This window comes from Amblyomma mixtum, chromosome 4 (assembly GCF_055824585.1).
Source record: "Amblyomma mixtum isolate Tamu chromosome 4, ASM5582458v1, whole genome shotgun sequence".
Lineage (NCBI taxonomy): Eukaryota > Metazoa > Arthropoda > Arachnida > Ixodida > Ixodidae > Amblyomma > Amblyomma mixtum.
Window position 1 is genome coordinate 62,888,084 of NC_143015.1, and position 27,010 is coordinate 62,915,093.

General features: G+C 46.1%; 1 protein-coding gene across 3 annotated transcripts; it reads left to right on the top strand.

The window, feature by feature from the left end:
* Nucleotides 1-116: 116 nt before the first annotated feature.
* Nucleotides 117-26,210, top strand: LOC149346603 (uncharacterized). 3 transcript variants are annotated; one of them, XR_016292422.1, is made up of 8 exons: nt 117-433; nt 2,606-2,720; nt 8,472-8,592; nt 12,302-12,407; nt 14,827-14,945; nt 17,846-17,972; nt 21,173-21,308; nt 26,084-26,210. XR_016292422.1 is itself a non-coding variant. In XM_089586515.1 (7 exons), exons 3-7 carry the CDS (start codon nt 8,541-8,543, stop codon nt 18,958-18,960), a joined length of 417 nt encoding a protein of 138 aa, XP_089442641.1. In that variant the 5' UTR covers nt 117-433; nt 2,606-2,720; nt 8,472-8,540; the 3' UTR covers nt 18,961-19,498. The 3 variants fall into 3 exon arrangements, 1 of the variants encoding a protein (XP_089442641.1); XR_016292423.1 differs by lacking the exon at nt 26,084-26,210 and adding an exon at nt 22,898-23,158; XM_089586515.1 differs by lacking the exons at nt 21,173-21,308; nt 26,084-26,210 and adding an exon at nt 18,948-19,498.
* The last annotated feature ends 800 nt before the right edge of the window (nt 26,211-27,010 follow it).

Here is a 27,010-nt window from a genome sequence, read left to right on the forward strand (position 1 = left end):
TTCCTTCGCTCTCAGGGCGTAGCCCTAAACTACGAACTCCGACACGTATGGTTTTCGCCTCTGAAACGACTGACTGCCCAATTAGTTTCATAGTTTCCAGTAGTCTTCACCCTTCATTAACATGGGTTGCCTTTACCAGACGGGAACTGTTAACACCAAAATGCAGTTCTCAAGAGCACTGAAACTTCATTAAACGTCCTGTGGACGTTTAGAACGTCGATGGGACGTCCAAGAGAATACCAGTGTTCATTGGGTTGTCCGTTGTGCCAATGTAACCCTGTTTTCTTTCCTGCAGATGGACCAGCCACTGAGCAGCCCATGACAGCGGCCGCACTGGGCGAGTTCTGGGTCGTCTAGGACGTTTCTGGGACTTACGCGTCACGCGCGCAGCGCACCCGTCAAAACAAATTCAAAGTGCAAGAAATTGGTCAGGGTGAGCTTGAGTATCCTTGTTATAAATGTGCGTTTAAAAGATACGAAGAAGCGAAGAGAGCCTGTGCCACAAAGCACTCAACCATTGTATCCGAGCTCAAATTTTCTTTACTTTTCACTGGTACACTTTTTTTCTAATATGAGCAAAGCTCACCTCGTGAAGGTGTATGGGTGGGCCTGAAGTGACCAAGTAAGAGGTTTTATAAGGGAACAGTTTGCTTTAATCCAGCTGGCATGTTGGCCGAAAGTTGAAAAATTAAGGAATGCTTCATATGAGATGCGTCCTTGCACCTCAGATAGTATCCAAAATTGCACTCAAATATCCGCCATATTGCTCGCCTGCAAGAGCGCGCTATCTTCTAGTAAGTAAGACGCTTCGTGCAAAGCTCAAAACGCATTCATAATTATGGTTGAACAGAGCAAACAGACACAGACCAAGAACGAAACAAGACACACACACCAGCGCTTAACTTACAACTGATTATTTATTAGGAAGAAGCACGTCATACGAAAACAGCGCACATGTGAAAGTCAACAATCTCCTAGTGCTGGTAAATGTTAAAACGCTTTAAAAGCATGTGTGCATCCCCAGAACCGCTACCCACTATGTGGCATTTTCATTTCTCGACGAGATAATATGACAGATGGCGTACACACGCACCCTTTATCCTTCCGGACAATAGGAAATGCTTCAGCTTTCGTATATGAAAGCGGTTTTACATTTTACCAGCACTAGGATTTGTTTCGCATATGGGCTATTTTTTAGTGTGTGTATATTATAACGTGCTTCTTCCTAATAAAAAATCACTTGCAAGTTCAGCGCTGGTGTGTGTGTCGTGACTGTTTCTTGCTCTGTGTCTGTCAGCGCTGTTAAACCACCATTATGAATCTACACCAACTAGCCGAATCTGCAGATCAAAACACATGTCTAGAACGAGTCGAACTATGTTCCACAGCTCTAAAATCCACTGCGACCACGAAGGCAAAAAATGCTGATAAAATTCTGTAAGGTTAACTGCACGTGCTTACATCCAGACCATTTTCAAACATATGTTATCCCTAGATTTCACGAGATAAGCCCGAACACGGCCATAATGCGTTCTAGACAAGCGTTTTTGTCAAACGTTTTGCCGTCTTTACCATATACCAATGATTTTCAAAAGGCCAAGACAAATAGTTGGCCCCCAGTAATGTATCTCCAAGTCCTGTCCACGCTTGTGGGAAACCTCGTAGTACAGGGAAACGGCAGCACCAGTTTAATCACGAAAGAAATTCCTCAGGTGCCATGCGTAGTCGAGAATTCAAATTGATCGACATATGGAGCGCTGTTGCAGGTTATGTCCTGAATTAGACCGCTGCTTCTCCGCGCAAAGGGCCATTATTTATTCATTATGATTTTATAGGTGTGCAAGCGATATGTTTCCTCCAAAATAGACAATCTTGCTTCTGATCAGGACGCCAGTTTACCAATTTCCCTCACGAGAAAAGTATGCAACTGCTGTATTTTAACTGTACTCACCTATGGGGCAGGAACATGGAGGCTAACGAAGGGAGTTGAGCTTGAGGACAACGCGGCGAGCTATGGACAGAAAAATGATAGGTGTAGCATTGAGAGATAGGACGCGGCTGGCTCGGGTGAGGAAAAAAACGCGGGTTAATGACACCCTAGTCGAAATCAGGAGGAGGAAATGGGCTTGGGCAGGGCATGTAATGCGAAGGCAAGATAACCGCTGCTTCTTATTAATGTAACGGAATGGATTTCAAGAGAAGGCAAGCGTAGCATGGGGCGGCAGAAAGTTAGGTGCGAGGATGAGATAAGAAGTTTGCGGAGATACGGTGGGCGCACCTGGCAAATGACAAGGTTAATTGGAGACATGGCAAAGATCTTCGCTCTCCAGTGAGCACTGTTAGGCTGATCATGATGATGACAATGATGATAATGCCTTTCTTGGTCAGTCATAAAATGAAAGGGGCTAAAAGAGATGTGATATCAGAGCCTACAAGTTAAAAAATACGTGCTCATTGGTCGTAACCACAGGAATGTCCCTTCCAGTATTCCTTGGTGTCTCTTCCAATATTTGTTTGTCGTTGTTTTTTAACCATCATTTTTAGCGTAACGAAGATATTTGGTGAATTATACTTGTGCCGTTTTTGAATTGCATTCTGCTCAAAGGAGGCGGTCGCAAACCAGCTGCCTGAATTACTGGCGGGGTGAGCTGCACCGTCTGAAGTGTGACCGTCGCGTGGGTGCCAGAGGTCGGCCTGACCGCCAAAGCCGACAAGCAGGGGTGAGGATGGCTTTTATTCGAAAGTATGTTGATGATATATTACAACTAGTGATATTTATGCCTGCAAAAACAATGTAATATTCCTACGCACGATACGGAGACAATGAAGGCAAAACTGGAGTTAACCTTTCTTGGTCATTTAACACATCTTAATAAGGAAAAGGCTACATTCACTAACAAATTTAAAAATAAGACCCGAAAAATTTAAAAATAAGAGCCAAAAAATTAAACTAATGTCACACCCGTTGGCGGTTGCTCCTCGAAAAGCTGCAGTGGGGTAGACAACTTTCTCACGTCGATCACTGAAACTTATCTATAGGACAATTCTCTTTCATTTCTGCATTGTGACCATGCACTTGATCCTTTTAGGTCGTGACTTGACAGGTTAGAAACTTTATTACCGAATATGCAGAGAGGTAGTCGGAAGGCGCAATTTTTTTCTTTTTTAAATACCACTTCTTAGCAAACACAGTCCTCTCTCGTTTATACGAATTCATCGGTTCGCGGGTTCGATCCCGGCCGCGGCGGTTGAATTTCTTTGGAGAAGAAATTCGAGGCCCGTGTACTGTACGATGTCAGTGCACGTTAAAGAACCCCAGGTGGTCGAAATTTCCGGAGCCCTCCACTACGGCGTCTGTCATAGCCTTAGTCGCTTTGGGACGTTAAACCCCATAAACCAAACCATCAAATCCAAAGCTATACATAAAGCGAGTATTTCGTATTAACCATTCAAACTTCGGCACTAACAAGCAACGTTACAAATATCAAAAATCCTATTTAAGATTCGAATATGCTTGCTAAATAACCATGAAAAAATGTCCACGGTAGAGAGAGGGTGTGGTAGATGGTCCTTGGCGATCACAAAATGAACAAGGGAGGGGAAAACCTCAGGTTGCTTGAGCCAATGTTTCGACAAGGGGACTTGTCTTGCCCAGACGAAGACAAGTCCCCTTGTCGAAACATTGGCTCAAGCAACCGGAGGTTTTCCCCTCCCTTGTTCATTTTGTGATCATGAAAAAATGTAGGCATATTCGAAGTTATTAAGCTAGTTTTTTTCTATGTTCCATTTTTTCAACACTTGCGTTTCCCATATACAAAGTGCTAATGTCGTTTGAAACAACTTTTGCGATCTCTGTAGTGCGAATTTCTTCTTCTTGCTATCTGAAGACATCCTTACAGCTACCCGCAATCACTTCACGCAGTATAGAAAACAACTTATTGAGAAAACCACTATGCTTCAATAATTGTTTCTGTCAATGTATAACCTGCATAGTATATATCGCTTCAAAAGTATGGTAGACGGGAAAGTATTTCTGAAGCGATGTCTTATACTGCAGAGCATAACGCGCGATCATGTGACAACCATCTGCTCCTGGCTCTCGTTTCCTTCATCTTCTTCGGGTGAGGGGCACGCTGGTAGGGTAGGGAGAGTATGTGACCACACACTCAAGCACCCTGCCTCTCGCACAGTGCAATGTTAATTTTGCTGTCATCGGGTAGGTGGCCTGGCCGTAAGACACCCCAAACGCTTGGACTCTCTCAGACGCCGCACGTAGCCACGCAGCAGTGAATGCCCGAAAATGGTCTAGGAATCCAGTATACATTTAAGCATAAGGTGCTGCCTGCGAGTGAACTGCCCGAACAGCTCCGCAGATCTGTGCTCACATATTTGTTAGATACAGCGGGACCGCGTTTATACCGACCGGCGTAAGGTTGGAATCCTCAGATAGGTATATCGCCTGTCTTTGAAGTCAGCTGCTGCAAATCGCCAAACATTTGCAACACAAAGCTGACTGCCAGTGAAAGATACAAAGGCGCTAGTTTATTGTTTTTTCATTTCGGAAATCACCAACTATTTTTCATAGCATTTGTTGTTTTTTTTTTCAACTCAACATTGTTTCTTCAAGAAAAAGTTCCTCAAAAACACTCGACTGCGACAAGGCTCAATGTACGTCCGTTTTCCTGCAATAATTCTTCTTCTCTCAATAAGTTGCGAATACATTAGATAGTTGCGATATATTCCGCAGTAATTACAGTATTCAAAAATTCAAAATACAAACAAGGGTGTATTTTGAGGGAAAATAGGACATTCCATTTCACATGTTGTACTTCTTCGAACATTGGCAAACAAAAAGTTGAAAAATTGGGAAAGTGAAACAAACCAAATTCTTTTAAAAAATAAGGAACATATAAAGATGTTTTGTGCTCACTGGCTGGCAATGACGATGAAGTTGGACCAATATTTGGGAACTCGGTATACAACGTCCTTGCAGTATTTGTGTTTGAAATATTATGGCGCTGCATGGAGGAATAAGCGGTCAATAAAACGCGTGTAGGTGGTGGTGGTGGTGGAAAACATTTATGTACAGGTATAATACAGGAGGTTATGCATGAGCTGACCCAGAGGGGGCCAGCCCTTACAAATACTAGGTGGAGGTCCCTAGTTCGGGACCCCAGTGGCATCGGCCGCCGCCCAGGCTCGCCCGACCAAGGCCCACAAAACACAGGACTGACGCCAACTTTCAACTGGGGTTTATTGCACCAAGCCTGCCTTTTATACCACAACCAAGCCATATCAACGAAAGCGTAAACGTTGTACATATAAAACGGCAATTCATGCGACCACTGGCAATATAGTAACGCTGATCATAACAATCTAATCTAAACAGAGCTTGGGAGGCCAACTTATTTTCTGGCCAGCAGAAACACATCAACCAAGGCAAAAAAAGAAAAAAGAAACAAGGCACTGGGGCATGACAAATCCACACTAACGAATTATGAAACGCGTGATGAAGGCGAAACAGAGCAAAAAATCGAACGACTATGAGATAAAACCACGTGAAAAAAGATAACCAACAATAACCCGGCAAAAAAAAAAAAACTCTTCCTTTCAGTGGTAGGAGCGGACATCAGCAGAAATATCAGTGACCCTCATGTAGTTTCCATACACAGGTATGTCGACGATTTCTTGGTCATTCTGAAGGACATTCCGGAACAGGATCTAGACGCTGCCGTCACGAGGACTGTGTCCGTTTTTTCAAGCCACGGCCAGGGTCTCACGTTTACCAAGGAGGTCCCTACGGACACGCAACTCCAGTTTTTAGATATCAAGTTAATGTTTCCGGACAAAGGTCTTTGCTGGCTGTACAACCCGCGTTCTAAGAAAGGCTTGCTACCATTTGACAGCGCTCATTCAAAGCTTGTAAAACGCGCGATTGTTTCTAACTCCCTGCAATCTGCCTTAAACAAATCTTGCCCCCACATGTTGTCCACAAGCTTTCGCACTCAAGTTGAAAGGCTAAAACAGGCAGGTTATCCGCCTTGTCTAATTTCGGCGGTGTGCGAAATGCTTTTGCAGAAACTCAAGCAACTCACTTGCATCAGGGAGCCGGTATCGCATTCATCAGTAACAGTAATACCGTATATTCACAAGGTGTCGCATAACATTAAGAAAATAGCGAGCAGACATAATGTTCAAGTTGTATTCTCCGCGCCTTGTAAGCTTTCAAGACTTTGTGCCATGACCAACAGAGAAAAGCGGCCGGCTTGCACCATAAAACACCAAAAAAAGTTCACGCAATGCAGGACACAAGTGGTTTATGAGATACCGCTTAGCTGTGGCCTCGTTTACATCGGGCAAACAGGTCGTTGTTTTAATGAGCGTGCAAGTGAGCATTCCCGAAACTTGCGCAACAACGAAAGAAGCTTCCTGGTGGACCACTGCAAGAGCTGTTCTAATTGCCGTCCCGAATTCGAGAAAGCTAGATTTTTAAAGAGTGGGAAAGATAAAACTGAGAGAGAAATTGTTGAGGCATATTTCATCGAAAAAGCTGGCAACAAATGCGTTAGCAGGCCTTCCATTATGCTTAGCAGCGCCGAGATGTCTTTTATAGAAGGTTTTTTGTAGTTCGCAGATTTCCCTTGGTTTTGTGCTCTTATTTCGTCCTTTCTTTCGGTGTTTTACAATTTCTAGATTCTTCGACGCTAAGACGACTGTTCTTCAGGAATGATCTTCAGTTTTTATCACTTGACGCTAGGTGCTGTATCTTCAGACTTCATCCCTCCTTATTGTTATTGTTGGTCATGTTTTTCCGCGTTATTGTTGGTCATGTTTTTTTTTTGCCGGGTTATTGTTGGTTATCTTTTTTCACGTGGTTTTATCTCATAGTCGTTCGATTTTTTGCTCTGTTTCGCCTTCATCACGCGTTTCATAATTCGTTAGTGTGGATTTGTCATGCCCCAGTGCCTTGTTTCTTTTTTCTTTTTTAGCCTTGGTTGATGTGTTTCTGCTGGCCAGAAAATAAGTTGGCCTCCCAAGCTCTGTTTAGATTAGATTGTTATGATCAGCGTTACTATATTGCCAGTGGTCGCATGAATTGCCGTTTTATATGTACAACGTTTACGCTTTCGTTGATACGGCTTGGTTGTGGTATAAAAGGCAGGCTTGGTGCAATAAAGACCAAGGCCCGTTGGGCCTGCAGGTCAGAGCAGCCGAGCAGGGTCGCCTCCCAGTCCTCCCGGGTTGGGTTGGGGTGAGGGGGGAAAGCAGGGTTGGAGGGGCAGGCCCACACTATGTGGTAGATGTCCGAAGACTTCTCCGCACAGTGCGGACAGCTGCCCGAGAAAGAAGGGTCGAAGTGTTTCAGAGCTGCCGGGCACAGCAAAGTATTAGTATACAAGCGGAGCAGAAGCCGCTCCTCCGCCTTTGACAGACCTTTACACGGGCGGGGATAAAGACCATGGCCAGATTGATAGAGTAAAACGATGTCTTTGAAGGTGTAAGCTGGAATAAATTCGAGTTCCTGATCGTCAGGGCGGCTCAAGGAGTGATGGCGTGTCCGCTCTGTGATTTTCCGTACCCCACGCATTTCTAGATGATATCTGTAACCTGTCAGTCCTCGGCGTAACAGGAGGTCTAGTGACCGCAATCTTCATAGCCAATCATGCAGTACGACTGACGGTAATGCGCGTCCAAGGATCACGCTGCAAGTGTAAAGCATGAACCTCCCAAAAATGGGCAATTACTAAAAAAATTCACACTTTCCCACTTCGTTTCGCTAGTGCTCCGTACTCAAATTATGTAGTTGTCGCAGTCGAGAAAAGCATATCGACCGAATTGCCCCTTGGGCATTTTTACCGCGGCCATTGTTCAACCTCCACATTACCGAGGCCGTTTCAAATTGTTATGCGCTAGGAAAATAGTCGATAACGGGAGTCGCCATACTGAAGAGGTTAATATTGATGGGGCAATATTTTATAGTTTGTTACAGCAGATCCTGAAAAAAGGATTCAAAGAATCAATTTTTTCCTTCAAAAAAAGTAGTGAACTTGCTCTGAGTGTCGCTCGCATATTGACGCAGCGTGCAGCAATTTCGAGGCGCCCCTTTAAACAAAAGCACAGTGACAGTGTAATGCCCAAGGTATGCTGAATGAGAAGATTTAATATTGAGAAAAAAATTAAACTTTCCATCTCCTTATTAGGTGCTCTTTCGAATAGCTGCGATCGTATTAAGCTAACAAAGAAAATAATTGCTGTGAAACTAATACTGAACGTGCTGCGTCTCCATGTTCATGCTTAATGAGCAAGAAAAGTGCGTGGTGGCCGCCGCGGTGGCTAAGTGGTTATGGTGCTCTGCTGCTTATCAGAAAAAAGAGGGTTTGATCCCTGCCTTGCCGGTTGAATTTGAATGAAGGACCGATCAGCCGAGCAGGGTACAACGGGACTTTTCTGGGCACTCTGTCTTTGTGGAGACAGCCGGGCCAGGCTGGAATCGGCAAGAATCCACTGCGCGAGCAAGTTGCCGACGAGGACAGCGCCCGATGAACAGTCGTCATCCACCAAGTGCGTGGAGGATCACCACCGATAGATCCGGCGAGGCAGGTGCGCATGCGTCAGCCATTTTCATCAAGCCAGATAACTGAGAAAGGTGGTAAACATTAATTGTGAACAGCACAAGCGCTACAAACAGACACATAGGGGGAACACGGCGCTTACTCGCAACTAAAGGGCTTAAAATATATAATACACAATGTCTGAATGTACGGCTTATGGAACATGCGAATGCCCTTGTTAGGAGCGATACCTCAAGCATTTTGGCAGCTCATTGTCGAAACTACAGCAACAAAAAATTGGCGGGGGCTTAGCTTTGGTTAAGCCTGGTAGGTTGCGAAAGCAGGTGTTTTATACTGCACATGCAGCGCCTCTTGTGGGAAGAGCGCGGCGCGCCGTGCCAAGCGGCCGCCGTTGCCCGACGAGCCGAGTTGCTAGCCCGTCTCTCGCTCCTGGTATGACGTCATGCTGTACCGTCACTAGGCATGGTATGACGTCAGGGGTCATTCTAAAGGTCAAACGTGCCAAGTGCCCACCGCTACGCTAAACGCCGTTCTTGGGAGTAGTATTGCTTTCGAAATAAAAGGGGGAAAAGTAACACTCTCAATTACTTTGAAGAACGAGCGTTCTGCTCCGTCACTGAGATCGACTAACACTGGAAATAGTTTGGTTTATTTGGCTTATTGGGGTTTACCATCCCGGAGCAACTCAGGCTACGTGGGACGCCGTAGCGTAGTGTTCTGGAAATTTCGACCACCTCGAGTTCCTTAACGTGCACGGGCCTTTATAATTTCGCCTTCAGCGAAATTCGCCCGCCGCGGCCGGCAGCAAATCCGCGTCTTTAGGGTCGGAAGCCGAACGCAGTATTCACTGAGCCACCGGGGTGGTTGACTAGAAATAGAGGAGGCGTATTCCATATCAAAATACCGGATTTACGTTAGCCTTTCTGCAAGAGAGATTGTTTAGATACACGGATAACGAATGCATGGCAAGTTTTCCGCGCAGTGGTTTACACATGAGTGCTCTGGGTTGGTCGATTGTGTGTCTGTGTGCGTATATACCGAAGCTTCTTAAGAAACCCTTAAGTTTCGAGTAAGCACTGTGTTCCCCCTTTGTGTCTGTGTTTGTAGCTCTTGCGTTATTCCCAATGGCCATTTTCATGTTGAAGATGGCACCAAATTATTGTCTACTCCTACGAAACATATTTAGACGTGTTTTATTTATTTATTTGAGGTACTCTCCAACCCAATGGGATTTTCACAGGATAGGCACATGATTAGAACGCAAAAATATCTGACACATAAACTTCCATACAGTGTTGGTTAGAAATTAATTACTTGAGTGTGGAACAGAAATGCAAATAGATAATAAAACAAGAACGATACAGCTTACTCGATAAAAAATGCATGCTGTTATACGGGGCTAATATTCGCCGCGGTATCTCAGTGGTTATGGAGCTCGGCTGCTGACCCGAAGGATGGGGGCTGGATCCCGGCCGCGGCGGTTGAATTTCGATGGAGGCGATATTCTAGAGGATTGTGTACTGCTCGATGTCAGTGCATGTTAAGGAACCCCAGGTAATCGAAATTTCCGGAGCTCTTAACTACGGCGTCTCTCAGAGCCTGAGTCGCTTTGGGATGTTGACTCCCTAAACCAAATGAAACCTATACAGGGCTAGTAGGGTGCCTATACAGATGCTGTCTGATACAATGATGTGAGCAGTCTAATACCTGGGTCAACATAATTTAATTACTGCGTATTAGTTCTTCTACAGGTGTTAAAAATTTCTGCAATAATAGAGCAGTAGTTATACAAGGATCCAAACAATTCTATTCTTTTATTTCCAGTGCGAAAAATGAGTATCTAAAACTGTCGGCGTGATATGCATATTCTTTGAGAGTTAATCGATGATGATTTTGGTATGGCATGGAATCAAGTACGGAGATGTAGAACGAGGCATCTATGAGTAATGTTCTGTGTACTAATTGGAATAGTAATTTGTCATGCTAGTTTTACGCCGTTTTGTAAAGTAGAAATACCGACTAACTTGAGCAGTTTGTATGACAAATCACTTTCCCTGTGTATTTTGCGCTACTGTTGCAATGCAAAGGAGATTTCCATAGATCGGCGCCTGTATTTGCAAGGTTGAAAAGAAAGACATTAACGCGAGTATAATGAGAGTATGCAGCGCATTACTGCATGCCTGTAGTAAATAATTAGTGCTTCACAAGCACCGGGTCGCAAAAAAAGAATTCAGAGGCGGGAGGCTGGCATGTCCCTGTCTTCTGGATTGCATTAGAACGTAACACTTACGAATGTACAACAGCCTCTTTGATAAGTAACTGAAACGGAACTGTGCGTTATTAGTAAATATGATCAGAATAGTGGCAAGTTAACCGCCACATTTATTCACCCGCATTTCCATGCACAGCACCAAGAATAGTGAAACCAGTCCTTTTTGTTTCGATCACATTGTCTGTATTCTTTGCATTCTCTTGTGCTGTTTTCCGCTAAACACATAAAAGGGAATTGAATGTAGCGGCGTTTCCCTTGGCTGCTCTATTGCCGGCCACTTGAGGAAAACAGCAAGTTAGTCCATGGTGACTCAGTGGCTATGGCACGCGTGTTCTATCGTGGCCACGGCGGTCAGGTTTCAATGGAGACGAAATTATAAAGGTCCGTGTGTTGTCCGATGTCGGTGCACGTTAAAGAACACCAGATGGTTGAAATTTCCGGAGCCCTTCACTTCAGCGTAATTCTAGCCTGAATCGCTTTGGAACGTTAAACGCCCATAAACCGAACCAAACCAACTTGGAAAAGAGGAAGGTTCAACTCTTCGTTTTGTCCTCGAATGCTTCTGATCTGATCAAACCAAATATTTTAGCATTCGAGATAACATGCCAAAGTTAAGCATAAGATCAGGCCATTCTTACCGACTTTCAACCTGTGACCCTACTCAGAACTGGCGTGTTATCAACAAGCGGTAGTTCGGGCTTTCTTCGCGGTTTCTTCGAAAAGCATATCAATGGTTGTATTACGATGTTCGCAAGAAGCTTTTAGCATTTTGGATTTCGAACATGCTTCTGAACTTGGAGACTCCGTCCGTGTTCTTCTCTCTTGTCTAACCTCTACGTTGCCTTTGCACCGCTCTGTGTGCAACGCAGTGTGGTGTGCGGGGCGGCATTCACAAGCGTATATAGTTTCCTGGGAAAGAGGTGGTCATGCTGCATATCAATATGATTTCGTCATTCCAAGGATCTGTCATAGCGCTCCCATCGTTCTCTTCCCTGACCGTTGAGCAAATGTGCTTTGAATATTATGGTCGCAACATTTCTGTCGTGATTCTTATGGAGTTGAGGTGGCACGTACATCACACTCACCAGTGCGTTTTTGAGAAACTAGTCCGATGTACAGAGAGCTATGCTGACCGATCACATGAATCTGGAGCGGTTTATCCCCAGGCGGTAGGTTGGGCGCTATGCGCGATCTAGATCTTCTTCTGGTGACAAAAACTCCGCACCGGATAGGTAGTTAACCTCTTTCCCGGTAGTTGGTGCCATAACTGAGGGCGCAGGATCTCTGCAGACTTGGATTCAGTGACGCCGCATATTGAAACGTAAACAAGCATTGAGACGGGTGTCCTTTCTCATTTCGAATGCTCGTGAATGCGTGCAGACTTACAATTCAGTGTGATTGCTGTATTGAAGCAGAGGTGCCTTTAATCCTAAGTTCCTGTCTTCTCTTCTCGCAGACGGCATCCGTTTCGTGGGTCACGTCGTATGCACTGTGATGGCTTTTAGCCGACGGGTACAGCCCTGTGCCCAGACGGCGCGGCAGTTCCACAATCCAGACAGAGGGTGAGTAGTTTTAAGTGAGTAGCAGCCCGGCACCGGAACCAAGGAGTGTGGTGGATCACATTTCTCTATTTCCGATTAAGTGGATGGTGTAAATATATCTGAAATATCAGGGCACCATTCTGTCTCAGTTCTGGCGGCCCTCACTTGTTCCATCTGCACTTTTCTTCTTATCGTGACTCTGTTCCTTTTGAACGAAATTTTCAGACAATAGATAGCGGGCAGTGACGTTATTTCTGCCGATTAACTATCTTCTTTCCCCATCTCATTATTTCTGAAGTGCTACAAGCTTACTGCGCATAGTACAATGCACTGTAGGTTCCAGCATGACATCGGCCTTTCGCCCCGCCGCGGTGGTTCAGTGGTTACGGCGCTCGGCTGCTGACCCGAAAGACGCGGGTTCGATCCCGGCCGCGGCGGCTGAATTTCGATGAAGGCGAAATTCCAGAGGCCCGTGTACTGTGCGATGTCAGTGCACGTTAAAGAACGCGACGTGGTAGAAATTTCTGGAGCCCTTCATTACGCCGTCCCTCATAGCCTGAGTTGCTTCGGTACGTTAAACCCCAATAAATCCATAAACCCATAAACTTCGGCCTTTCGATTGGTATATTGTGGGCGTATTTTCGGTTAGTCTTCCACGCAAATTTCTGCGGGGAAGAGGGGAAATAAAGCCTTGTTCCTAATGCAGCATTGCTACATAAATTGAAGCACCAAGCGTTGTGAAAATAGAACACATGACATTCATGGCCCTTTTTCCTTACGCTGTTAAACTTGCTGGTGTACACCTTTGGGTGAACGCGGCGACTAGTGGACATTGCTGTAGGTATCGAACGCGCCACATTTCAACCGGGGTTACGCGGTTATGACCACCACGGCGCTCACATTCGCATTTGTCCAGTCAGCGTCGCTTGAATGGTTAGCGGAAATACATACGAAGTTCAGGCCTGCGTAGTAAGCTGTCAGCTTATTGCGCATGTGAAATGGCCGTCGTCTTACCCGTTAGTTGCGAAATGCGGACATATTAAACGTTTCATTCCTTATTTAAGCAAAAGCACTCACGTACGAATTACCCGTAGCCATATTTTACACAGACTCGTGTACACAATTCGAAAGCTGTTACGCCACCAGCATAACAAATGCTGGCGGCTTCACTGCAACTGAGCGCCCGCGTTGGAGAAGAAATTGTGGCGCTACTCGGTGGACAGCTTCGCAGCGCGTCAGTGAGCCTTAGTGGATATGAAGGGTGCAGGCCTAGCTACTACGCAGGGCTATTAAACCCGAAGTCTCTCAAGTCCATGTCACTGGACCCTCGAGAGCTAACTTCTTACCTGAAAAGACGCTTGGAATGCTATCCGGGAATACACTACCGGAGTCGTTCACCTAAGTTTTGTACAAGCTTTATTTCTGAGCGTTCAGTAGAGATTGCCGGGCTCAGTTTGGTCCAATTCACGTTAAGTCATCATTTGCGTGAGCCGCTGTGTTTGAGCCGTGCCGAAGTGAAATTGCAAGACCACAGCGGTGGCGTAGTTGTTTGAACATCCGCCTCTCACGCGGGAGGAACGGGGTGCTATCCCCAGTGCCGCCGGGCACCAGGTACAAGCTTTCCCTTGCCTGGTGATAGGCTTTGTTAGAGTGAAGTTCTTGGCAAATGGGTCTTTCACCGCACCTCGATTGAAGGAAAAAACCTGTGCCATGGTGCTCTTCGGCCGCAGATGTCCTTGCGCCTTAAAAATGTCATCATCATCATGAAGACAGAGTCCAGCTTTCGTGCACATTGCCCGTTTGTGCCGTCTTTCGGGGTCGGCAGTAAACACCACGTAACCCAACAGCGATGGGTAAGTTTACATCCGCGGTGAAACCTCAGATCGTTCCTGCTCTACAGAATGACGGGATGTGGGGCGAGTTGGTGCATGCCTGAAAATACAGCAGTGCAACAATGACAAAACAAGAAAAAAAAAGATAACACATGCACACACTACCACCTATTTTTGGGAAGAAAAGGGCACGCATTTATAAACCTCACTCACAATTGTAACAAGCCTCTATCGCGCTCAGCGATAGAGCCTTATCAGATCGAGAGGACATAGAGTGGAGAGAGACATGCTGACACAATTATAGATCTGGAGTGGGAGGATTTCCCAGCCGTTACGTTGGGTGTAATGCCGGTCTAGATCTTGTTCTGGGGTCGAAACCCCACGCCTGGTAGGTGGTTAACATGTTGCCCGGTGGTTGATATCGTCACTGCTCCCTTTGCTGTCTTGGATACAGCGACATCGTATATCGACAGGTAAACAAGCAATGAGATGGGCGTCCTTTCTTATTTCGAAAACGCGTGAGTGCGTGCAAACTTACGATTCAGTGTGAATGCAGTGCTGCAGTAGAGGTGCCTGTCATCCTAAAACTACACCTTGTCTTCTCGCAGGCAACACCCCTTTCGCGGCTGTCGTCGCAAATGCTGTGATGGCTTTAGGGCGATGCCTACAAGCGGGTGCCCAGACGGCGCGTCAGTGCCACATCCAGTTAGCGGGGGAGTAGTCTCAAGTAAGCAGAAGCCTTGTACCGATTGCAGGGGGGGGGGGGGGGGGGGGGGGGGGGGGAATTGGTAATTAAATTCCTTCTACACGCTTCTTGGTCAGCGCGGTGTTCTTCCCTTTGAAAGAAATTTCCAGGCTTTGAATAAGGGCAATTACAATATTTCTACAGATTAACATGCTTTTACCCGTCTTCATTCTTTGTGAAGTGCTACAAGCTTACAGCCTTTAGCACAAAACACTGAAACTGAAGATGGCAGCATGAATATGGTCTTTCGATTGGTACATTCTCGGCGTCTTTTCGGTTAGGCTTCCACGGAAATTTTTGGTGTGAAGAGAGAAAAATATTTTTTTTGTATTTTCAGGACGAGGATACCCAATTGAAAGTATGCTCTTATCGCAGCTTTGACCCATTAATCAAAACACCAAGCGTTGTGAAAATGAAACACCTAATGTGCATGAACCTTTTTGCTAAACTATTAAACTTGCTGGCCTACGCCTCTAGATGAACATGGCGACTAATGGTTAGTGCTGTTGTCATTTAACGCGCCAAATTTCAACCGCGGTTGCGTGGTTATCGCCACCACGACACACACATTCGCATTTGTCCTGTCAGCTCCGCATGAATGGTTAGAGAAAATAATTTCGACGTTCAGGCCAACGTAGCAGGCAGTCAGCCTACTCAGAAAATAAGTGACCGTTTTTAGACCCCTTAAGTGCGCACACGCACATCAACTAACTTTCCTTATGGAGACAAAAGCACGCACGTGCGGATTGCGCGCAGCCATATTTTATATTATGCTATTCAAAAGCTGTCACGCCACTGGCACAGGGCATGTCGGCGGGTTCACAGGCACACAGCGCCCGGGTTGGAGGGAGGAGAAATTGTGACGCTACACAGCAGACAGCTTCGAAGCACGTCAGGAAGCCGTAGTGGGTGTCACTGGTGCAAGGCTACCTACTACACAGAGTATTTCACACGAAGTGTCTCAAGTGGGCGTCCTAATTTTTGTATCAGATTTATTTCTCACCATTCAGCGAAGGTTGCCGGACTCAGATTGGCCGATTCATTTCAATTATCATTTGCGTCAGCCGTTGAATTTGTGATCCGTGCCGAAGAGAAATTTAAAGACCACACCAGTGGCACTGGAGCGCAGCGCCTGGTTTAGATGCGGGAGAAAATGCGACGCTATTCGGCGGACAGCTTCGCATCGCGTCAATAGTAGTGGATGTGAGGGATTCAGGGCTAGCTACTACGCAGAACTATTAAACCGGAAGTGTTCTAAGCGGATTCACTGGGCCCACGAGAGCTAAATTCCTACCTCAAAAGACGCTTAGAATGCTATCGGGCAATACCCTACTGGAGTCATACACATAATTTTTGTATCAGTTTTATTTCTGAGAGTTCAGCAAGAGAGATCAGAAGTTTCTGAAGTATATGTGAATGGACCCGCGAGAGCTAACTCCTTACTAGAAAAGACGCTTAGAATGCTGTCGGGGGATATCCAGCGGAGTCGTTCGCCTTCACTTTTGCATCAGTTTTTTTTTATTCTGAAAGTTGGGCAAAGATTATCTGGCTCAGTTTAGCCCAATTTGGGTTCAGTCATTATTTGCGTGGCCGAAGATGAATTTCAAGACCGCTGCGATGGCCTAGTCGTTTGAATCGCCTGCGGTGCAACGTCAATGCGGTGCACCACGCGTGACCGCTGCGGTGGCCTGGTGCGTTTGTATCCGCTATGCACCCTGGCCAATCCCCCGCCGTGGGTATGTGCAATTAAGCCTGAGGACATCATCATCATCATCATCTATTCCGACCACCTGGAGATCTTTAGCGTGCACTGACACCGCAAAGCACTCGGACGCCTTTAGTATTTCGTCTCTATCGAAACGCGGCCGCGACGGACGTTAATATTTATGAGGCAAATAAGAAAAACAAAAGCAGGAGTCCCTTCAGCATATATGCTTGATTAATGGCTATTGCGGCTATGCATGAATTTCCCCATCCTCTATTCGTAAACCGGAGCGCAGTCAAGGTCCAAGAGGGGTAGCACTTTAGAAGTTCAGTGGAATGCATGATCAAGAGGGGCTTTAATGATACGTGCTCATCCGGTAAATGAGTTATCCAGATTGGCCGCCTTGAGAAATTCTTTATTAATGACTTTTCTAATTCATTGATCCTTTCTGAATGCGGCATGTATCATGCCGAAAGCTTCAAAGGCTTCAATTAAACTGCTCAAAACCTCACAAAAGGTGGGGGCGAGGGACGGAAGGTTTTCCTTGCAGTGACTAACCCAGCGGTAAGACCGAAAGAACTAAATGCGCTGTGTCAAACTTCCGTCTGAAGAGTTGCCTCGAATACCTAGATTTTCACGGGGAGAGCCGTTTTGCGTAGTCTGCCCTGAGCCGCCTTTCAGCGCAACCCAACGACGCAGCTAGCGACACGCCCGAGCTTATAGCTCATCCATAGTAGGCTTGAACTAAACAGAAGCAGATGGAAGAGATAAGACAAGATTGGAGTAGACAATAAAGCACCGCCTTAAGGGTAAGATGTCATAAGACAAATGGGTTAGTTCGCATATATGCAGGTCATTTGTTGCATTACATTCATATATCACTGCGAGTCCTCATACTCCTCTGGCGCAGTGGTAAAGCCGTTAAGCGATACGCTACTGACCTGCATTGGAAGCTGCTGCCAGCGATTGGCCTGTGCGGGACACGTTGCTCTTCTCGAGCCACCAATCGCTAAATTCCACCTGCCTGCTCAATAAGTGACTGCGCAATGGCTCCCATCGGAAAGCGCGGATAACCTGACAAGTCTTGATAATTGTGGGAACACTGCTTATATTTAACGCACTCTCTTGAGTGGGTCGTGATGGGCCGCACCTTTTGAAACTCTGCATAATGATGCAGGCGTCAGCATCACGGAGCTGTTCCCGCGGTCGATGGCCATTGGGTCGTGTGGCATACCAGCATCGCGTAGTGGCCGACTTTCCGGCGGCAGCGAGTCCTGTAGCATTTGTCACACTACTATGACCAGGTGAGTTCCTTCCTACGTCCCGCTCTTTCGTTATTCAGATGCAGCACATGTCGTATTGGTGATTTGTTTACCTTTAGTATCGCGATTGACTGTAATTTTGTGTAGGGATCTGAAGCTAAGGTGTTTTGGCAGGGCGGAATTTGCGTGCACTGTCTGTCGGTTTTGCTGTTTACTTGAGCTCTCGAAGACGCGTATCACGAAGCGAGTGGGGGAAAGGCAAAGAGAACGCCTTTTTGGCGCTGTTGCATTCAAGAATAGGTTCTTGTGCAGCAATGAATTTTTTTTTCGCCACTTAAGGAAAACTGCTACTCGTTGAGTGCAAGCCCAGTCGAGCCAAGAATTGCGACGCTAGCTAATAAGGAGTGGCTGGTATCTAAAGGATATAAAAGTGGCTGACATGAACGCGATGCTCCATTGATTGTGCCCACCCTTTACATTACTCAGGCATAGGCGGGGGCGCCAGAACCTCGCGTCTGCCACTTGAGACCCTAGAAGCAATTATGAATGTTTATAGACAAAAAAAGCACAAAAACTGCTTGACTGTAAGCCTAGGAAGAATTCCATGCCCTCTTGTCCAATGCAAGGGGCCTCGTTGGTATTAGCTTGGCAGGCGTTGCAGAAATCTGGGCAGGTTGGCATGAACTGAACAGCACAGGAGAAAGTAGAAAGCAGAGATGGTAGAAACAGCCCCGGATTAAAAGCGTCTTAATGTAACCTGGAGCCATAGATCTGGAATAACACACGATGCCGCCAGAAAACACTCAATAGACAATATGCTTTCGGCCTCGGAAAGCCCTCAGTACCACCTCGGTGGAATTCACGCCGAAAAGCACCTCCCGCAAAACTAGTCCCCGGTCACAGCATGTCACCTCCCAGAGATAATGCACTTTCTTTGTGATAAGTTTCGTTTTATCTATTCTATGAAACAGACTTCTATTGTTGATTGCGCAATCCTCTGCCTTTTCATTTTTTCAGGGGTTCCAGGTAAAGAATCCATCATTCTTCGATCTTGAAACCAAGTGAGGTTTGGGACACCGGCGCCTTATTTCGGTATATTTGCTGTTTGTCAGTGCTTTCTCCTCCTTAGGGAATTTATCGTTGAAGTGAGTATTTCGTATGATAACGTATGAACGCGCTTATGGCAGATCTGTAATTGGGCTTCTTCGATTATCCGCCTCTGGCAGTCCGCGGGTTGCTTGCGGGCTGCCCGAGCGCGCTCGATTTTCTCGGGTTGCTCCGCCCACTTCCGGTGGCTGCCCGGAACGCGTTCGTTTTTCTCTGGCTGGGCGGTTTCGGGCTGCCAGCCGGCGGCCAGACTCGCCAGGACGATTTTGTGCTGGCAGCGCTCGGGCAGCTAGCAGACGACAGAGAGGTGTATGATAGCGGGAAGCTCGCGCGGCCATTTTTATAAGGACTAGAAGGACCGCGGTTCTTCATGCGATGTTTTGCGCGATGCAGGCGCTTGTTTCGACTAGGCCACGGTGCATATCGACTGTGTCGCCTGCAATGGCACCTTTTGCGGTAGTTCTCGCTGTTTATTGATGTTTTGCGTGCGTATGCGCGATCATATTTCGATCATCTCACCACCTCGCAAGCACACTCAAGCTCGCTTCATATTACGATCGCATACTTCTGATTCAGGAAATATTTCGGCTGTTAATTCCGTGTGCCAGGCGGATATTGCGATGGTGTTCGAGGCCTTTCACGACAGCAGCCGGATTCCAGTTCCGAGTACGCGTTCAGACGCGCGTATATATGCATGTGCTGAACGTGTTTTACGAAGTGTTGGTTGAGCGCGATACGGGAGCGTATGGTCTTCATTGCGTTTGGCGCATTGCAAAAGTGGATATGCTTTGAAAAACGCTTGACTGAAACAAGTCCTTTATTAAAAGCCCTCACGAGCACATTGCTCGAGACATCTCTGCGGCACAGAGAATTGTCGCGCCGACCAAGTGCTGATTCTGTCTTCGCCAACTGTTGTACAGCTTCATGCTCGGGCCTTCTGCCACATATGTTCAAAATATCTGAGAAGTACCGCAGGCATGCACCTCCTCGCGTTTGGCTCATTTTAAAAAAATAGATAAAAACGAGCTCTAGCGCTGATCATCATGCAAACACACGCGGAACAAGAGGCGCCGACACACAGGGCTTTATTCTAGCGCCTTTCATTCCAGTGCCAGTTCTCTGCTATAAAGCTGTATTATTACAGAAACGATACGCAGCTAAATTTATACAGTGCACCCGCTTGTTCTAGGTGGACGTTCAACAAGCTGATATGAGCTTTTGTCGAGATTATGCGTTCCTTGCCCGCAGCAAAAGCCGGCGGCCGACAGACTACAGTTGAACGAACGTATCCCGATTATTTTCTGCTTACAGCTTACAGGAAGCAGGTTACGAGCGTAGAAATCGCAACGACCACAGCAGAGTCCACCAGGATCGATCGTCGGTGGTCATACCAGTCATATATATACTTACTGCGTAGTAAGCAAACACGCAATAATCCGAGAGTACGGCTTGTCGTTTGATAAACAACGCACGGGCAGTTTTTCCGTGGTGTCGACTGAAACACATTAGACTGCGATTGCTCATCGCATGCTTTTGAGGATTTCTTGAAGCTTACACAGTGCACCGAAATGCACACGCTCGCGTTGTCGTTGCCGATGTATACGCGTGCGACCTTGATCAGCTGCATGTTCTGCAGTCGGCGGAACGCAGCCCTCAATAACTGTAAGTCGTTGTTTTCGATACCAAACAGCCTATTTCTACCGTACGCGTGCGTAGCAATGAGACGCAGAACGCGAAGCTAGAGCTAGAGCATCTGCCCTCCGTGATCCGCGCCTTGCTTGCCGCCGTGATTGCCGGCAGGCTGGTTCCGGTGGCCGCCAGCCCACGTGACCATGATGCGTTTTCCTGTCAGAGACGAACTTGCGGGCCGCCAGCGGGCTGCCCGAGCGCGGTTAATCGAAGAGGCCCATTGGGGCCTCTACGAGGTCTCGTTCCTTCGCTCTCAATGCCTAGCGCTTACGTACGAACTCCGACACGTACGTTTACGCCATCTGAAACGACCGCCCAGTTGGTTTTCTAGTTTACAGTAGTCTTCACCCTTCATATCCATAGGTTGTCTTTACCAGACAGAAATAGTTAACACCAAATACAGTTGTCCATTGTGCCAAAGTAATTCCGGTTTTTCTTTCCTGCAGATGGACCAGCCACTGAGCAGCCCATGAGAGCGGCCGCCCTGGGCGCTTTCTGGGTCGTCTGGGACGTGTCTGGGACGTATGCGTCACCGCGCACAGCACCGGTCAGAAGAAATTGAGGTGCAAGAATTTGGTGAAGGTGAGCTTGAGTATCCTGGTTATATATGTGCGTTTAAAAGATATGAAGAAGCGGAGACAGCATGTGCCACAAGGCGCACAACCAGTGTTTTTTTCTAATATACTCATAGCTCACCTTGTGGAGGTGTATGGATGGGCCTGCAGTGGCCAAGCAATAGGTTTCCAAAGGAACAGTTTGCTTTAATCCAGCTGGCGTGTTGACCAAAAGTTGAAAAACTAAGGAATGCTTCATATGCGATGCGGCTTTGCTCCTCACGAGGTATAAAAAATAGAATGAGAGCCGAGTTGTTGCACTCAAGTGGCCGCTGTTTTACTCGCCTGCTTGAGCGAGCTGGCTTCTAGTCAGTGGGACGTTTCGTGCAGAGCTCAAAACACATGTCTAGAACGACCGGACTGTGTTCCGCAGCTCTAACAACCGCTGCGACCTGGAAGGCAAAAAATATCCGTGAAATTCTTAGAGTTTCGCTGCACGTACTTACATCCAGACCATTTTTAACCAGACGTCATCCATAGTTTTAACGAATTCAGCCCGAAACACGGCCATAACGTGTCCTAGACAAGCGTTTTGCCCTCTTTACCATACACCAATGATTTTTAAAAAAGTTATGACAGGTAGTCGGCCCTCAGTATTGTATCCTCAAGTCCTGTCGACACTTGTGGGAAAAATCGTAGTGCAGGGAAACGACAGCACTAGTTTAATCACGAAAGAAATTCCTCATATGGCGTAGGTACACAATACCGAAATATTGAGCGCAATTGTAGGTTATGGCCAGAATTAGAATGTTGCTTCGCAGCGCAGAGGGCCAGGATTTATTCAAAATAATTTTATAAGTGCGCAAGCGATTTGTTCCCTCCAAAATAGGCAACCTTTCATGTGACCATGAACGCCAGTTTACCAATAGCTGCCAAGAAAAAAGTATGCAACAGCTGTATTTTACCGGTACTCACTTACGGGGCAGAAACGTGGAGGCTAACAAAGAGAGTTTCGTTAAAGAAAATACAGTGAACTATGGACAAAAAAATGTAGGTGTACCGTGAAGAGATAGGAAGCTGGCGGAGTGGGTGAATTAACAAACGCAGGTTAAAGACATCCTAGTTGAAATCAGGTGGAAGAAATGGGCTTGGGCCGGGCATGTAATGCAAAGGTGAGATAACCGCTGTGTAACAGGATGGATTCCAAGAGCAGGCAAGCGTAGCATGGGGCGGCAGAACGTTAGGTAGGCGGAGGAGGTAAAGAAGTTTGCGGGGATACGGTGGCTACACCTGGCACATGACAAGGTTAATTGGAGAGACTTGGTAGAAGTCTTTGCTCTGCAGTGAGCGTTGTTAGGCTGATTATGATGATGACAATGATGATAATGCCTGTCGCTGTCAGTCAAAATGAAAGGTGCTTAAAGAGATGTCATGTCCGAGCTTACAAATGAAAAAATACGTGCTCATTGACCATAACCCCAGGAATGTTCCTTCCAGTAGCCCTTAGTCTCTCTTCCACTATTAGTGTGTCGTTGTTTTTTAAGCACCGTTTTTAGCGTAACGAAGATATTTGGTGAAGTATACTTGTGCCGTTTGTGCATTGTTTTTTACTCACAGGAGCCGGTCCCAAACCAGCTCCCTGAATTACTGGCTGGGTGAGCGGCACCGTCTGAAGTGCGTCCGTCGCGTAGGTGCCAGAGGTCGGCCTGACCGCCAAAACTGACAAGCAGGGATGAGGATGGCTTTTATTAGAAAATATGTTGATGATATATTACAACTAGTCATATTTATGCCTGCCGAAACAATGTAATACTCCTACGCAGAATACAGAGACAATTGAGGCAAAACTGTTGTTAACCTGTACTGATCGTTTAACACATCTTAATGAGAAAAAGGCTACATACACTAAAAAATAATAAATAACAGTCAAAAATTTAAACCCGACTGTCACCGCCGCTGGTTGTTCCTGGGAAAGCTGCAGTGGGGCAGAGAACTTTCTCACGTCGATTGCTGAAAGTAATCGATAGGACCATTCCCTGTCATTGCTACACTGTGATCACTTGATCCTGTTAGGTCGTGACTTCACGAGTTTGAATGAATTGTTTAAAAAAGGCCGTATCAGCGAATAAGCAGAGAGGAAGGAAGACGGCGCAATTTTTCTTTAAATCCCACTTCTTAGCAAACACAGTCGTTCCTCGTCTATACGAGTGCATTAGTTCACGACCAAAGCTATGCATAAAGCGACTAGTTCGCATTAATCATTTAAACTGCGGCACTAACGAGCAACGTTACAAAAATCAAAATGCCTGTTGAAGACACATACGCTTGCTAAATAACTAAAAAAGAAATGTAGGCATATTCGAAGTTATTAAGCGTGTTTTTTCATACTCCATTTTGCGACACTTCCCTTTGCCATATACAAAATGCAAATGTCGTTTGAAAGAACTTTTGCGATCTGTGGAGTGCTACTATCTGAATATATCCTTAGAGCTACCCCCAATCTCTTCGTGCATTACAGAAAACAACTTACCGGGAAAAACACTATGATTGAATAACTGTTTGTCATTGTGTGAGCTGCATCGTATACACCGCTTAAGAAGAATGCAAGGCAGGAAAGGATTTCTGAAGGGATGTTTTCTGCAGCATAGCCATGATACGCCCTTCCCACAACGACCCGCCCGTAGCTCGTTCCGTGATCACGTGACCAAAACCAGCTCGTGCCTTGCGTTTACTTCGTCTTTGGGGTGCGCGCTAGGAGGGCAGGGAGAGTATGTGACCACACACTGAAGCACCCTGCCTCTCGCATAGTGCAATCTTTGGTGTCGTCGGGTAGAATAAGTTACCGTAAGACACCCCAAACGTTGGTTCTGTGTTGTTGTTGTTGTGGCTGTAGAAAGGATGGAAGGAAAATTGCACGGGCCTGCCCACTTTACGGGCTGAGTCACACTCGCTGCCACATGCAGACAGATGAGAGTTGAAAGATGTGAGAAGAAAGATTGCAAGAAAAGACGCGCGTCGCAACAACCGCGTCCGCCGAAGCGACAACGCCGGCTGTAAGATACCCCAAGCCCCTTCAAACGCTGCGAAACGCCTCTCGAACGCCGCGCATAGCCAGGTACCAGTAAAAGCCTGAAAACTTGCTGCGAATCTAGCGTACATGTCATAAGCTTAAGATGCTGCCTGCGAGCGCACTGCCCGAACTACTGCGCACCTCTGTGCTCACATAATTGTTACACACAGAGAGACAGCATTTACGCAAACGGGCGTAAGATGGAAAACCCAGAGATAGGTATATCGCCTGTCTGAATTCTTCTTCTGCCATATGCCAAGCGTTTGCGTAAAACTCATTGCCAGTGAAAGATACAAAGGCTTTACTTCATTGTTTTTCTTTCTGGAAATCAACTATTACGCTTATTTTGTTTTGTTCATTTCAAAATTGTTTATTCACGAGAATGGTCGTCAACAACACTCGACTCCGGCAAGGCTCAATGTATCCCGTTTCCCTTTAATAATTCCTGTTCTCTCAACAAGCTGCGATTACAGTTTTGAATTTTTCCCCATTTATTAAACAAAATACCAGAATAAAAATTTTGAAGAAGGGTGTGTTTTGAAGGAAAATAGGACATTGCGTTTCATATATTGCAATTTTCGAACATCGGTAAGTAAAAGGGTAAGAAATTGTGAAGAAAAAAGAAACAAAAATCATTAAAATATAGGAACTTATACACGTATTCTTCTCTAAATACTGACCGGCAGTGACGAGGAAGTTCAACCAATGTTTGGGAAGTCAGTATGTATTGTCCTTGAAGTATTTATGATTGAAATGTTGTGGGGCTGCATGATCAAACGCGTGATGGCGTTTCGGCTCTGCGACTTTCCACACCGCACGCACTGCTAAGTGATATCTGTACTCAGTCAGTCCTTAACGTAGCAGGAGCTCTAGAAAGCGCAATTTTCGCACCAAATCATGCAATACGAGTGATGGTAATGCGCACCCGATCACGGTACGAGTGTAAAGCATGAACCTCCTAAAAATAGGCTATTACTAAAAAAATTCACAAAATTTCCCACTGCATTTTGCCGGTGTTGCATACTCAAAATATCTAATTGGCGTAGTCGAGAAAAGCATAGCGACCAAATTGGCGCATGGGAATGTTCTCCGCGACCATTGTTCCAATTTCCATATTACCGAGGCATGTATGCATCTAAAACGTTTGGGCCCTAGAAAAATAGTCCTTAACTGGAGTCGCCGTACTAAAGAGGGTAATAATAATGTGGGATATGTCCTAGTGTTTTCTGAAGAATCATTTTTTCCCAACAAAAAGTAGCGAACTCGCGTTGAGTGTCGCTCTCATATACGCGTCGTGTGTGGCAGTTTCGAGGCACCTCTTAAACAAAACCACAGTGACAGCGTAATGCCTAAAGTATGCTGAAACTAAACAGCCTATCTCTTTGTTGAGTGCTCCTGCAAATAACTGCGATCATATTTAGCTAGAAAAAAGAAAATAACTGCCGTGAAAGTAATGATGAAGGTGCTGCGCCTTCATGTTCATATAAGTGCTTACTGACCTAGAAAAGTGGTACCCTGCATGCACTTTCATATCTTCGATTTTCTCGAGGTAGCATACAGCGCCTGCAATTAATTCTGTGTGCGTAATGTGTCACGTGATATGACGTTGGACACTACCGCGCGCCCGTGTTCAGCTTTCAAAACGGGACAGTTCGCGTGTGTTTATGTGCACAAGGGCCGATCGGCTGAGCAGCGTACAATACGACTTGTCACGGCAAACTCTCTCCGTGCAGACAGCCGGGCCAGGCTGGAATCAGTGAGAATCCACTGCGCGAGCAAGACGCCGATGAGGACAGCGTGCGATGGACAGTCGTCATCCACCAAGTCATGGTGTGGTCGCACGTCACACCGATGCAGCCGGTGAGGCAAGAAAGAACGCTCGCATCAACCATTTTCTTCAGGAAAGATAACTGAGCAAGCTGGTAAACATCAATTGTGAATAACGCAAGCTCCACAGACAGTCACAAAGGGGGAAAAAAGCCTTCACTCGCAACTAGACAGTTTGTTAAGACGCATAAAGTGCACGGTGTCTGAATGTGCGGCTTAGGGAACGTGCGAATGGCCTTGTTAGGAGTGATATCTCAAGCAATTAGGTACCACATTGTTGAAACTACAGCAACACAAAGGGGAAAAAGGAGCGCTCTCCGTTACTTTTGAGAACAAGCAGTCTGTTCGGACACAGAGATCTAATTACACTGGAAATAGTGGAAGCGTTTTTCACATCACAATACGGGACTTCTTCTTGCGTTAGTGATCCATGTGTCAGACTTTTCGCAAGAGATCTTTTAGATATACAATTTTTTAGATACCAGTCTCCAATTGTTTTTTACTCATCCTTGGGCTTGGGAAAATATAGTTTCCAACACTACATGCATGCAGTAAGTAATTAGCGCTTCTCAAGCACCGGGACATAACAAGAATTCAGTGACGGGAGGCTGGCATGTGACTGTCTTCTGGCTAGCATTAGAACTTAACATTTACGAATGTACAACAGCCTCCTTGATGCGTAACTGAAATTGAACTGTGTGTTATTAGTAAATTTGATCAGGACAGTGGAAAGTGAACTACCAGATTTATTCACCCTCAATTCCATGCACAGCAACAAAAAGAGTGAAACTAGTCCTCTTTGTGCCGATCACATTCTGTGTATTCTTTGCATT

What these genes read in the sequence shown, in the direction of transcription:
- LOC149346603 (XM_089586515.1), top strand. Translation starts at nt 8,541, where the DNA reads ATGAACAGTCGTCATCCACCAAGTGCGTGGAGGATCACCACCGATAGA. An exon ending in TTCCACAATCCAGACAGAGG is followed by an intron (nt 12,408 to 14,826) that starts GTGAGTAGTTTT and finishes GTCTTCTCGCAG; the next exon opens with GCAACACCCCTTTCGCGGCT. An exon ending in TAGCGGGGGAGTAGTCTCAA is followed by an intron (nt 14,946 to 17,845) that starts GTAAGCAGAAGC and finishes ATAATGATGCAG; the next exon opens with GCGTCAGCATCACGGAGCTG.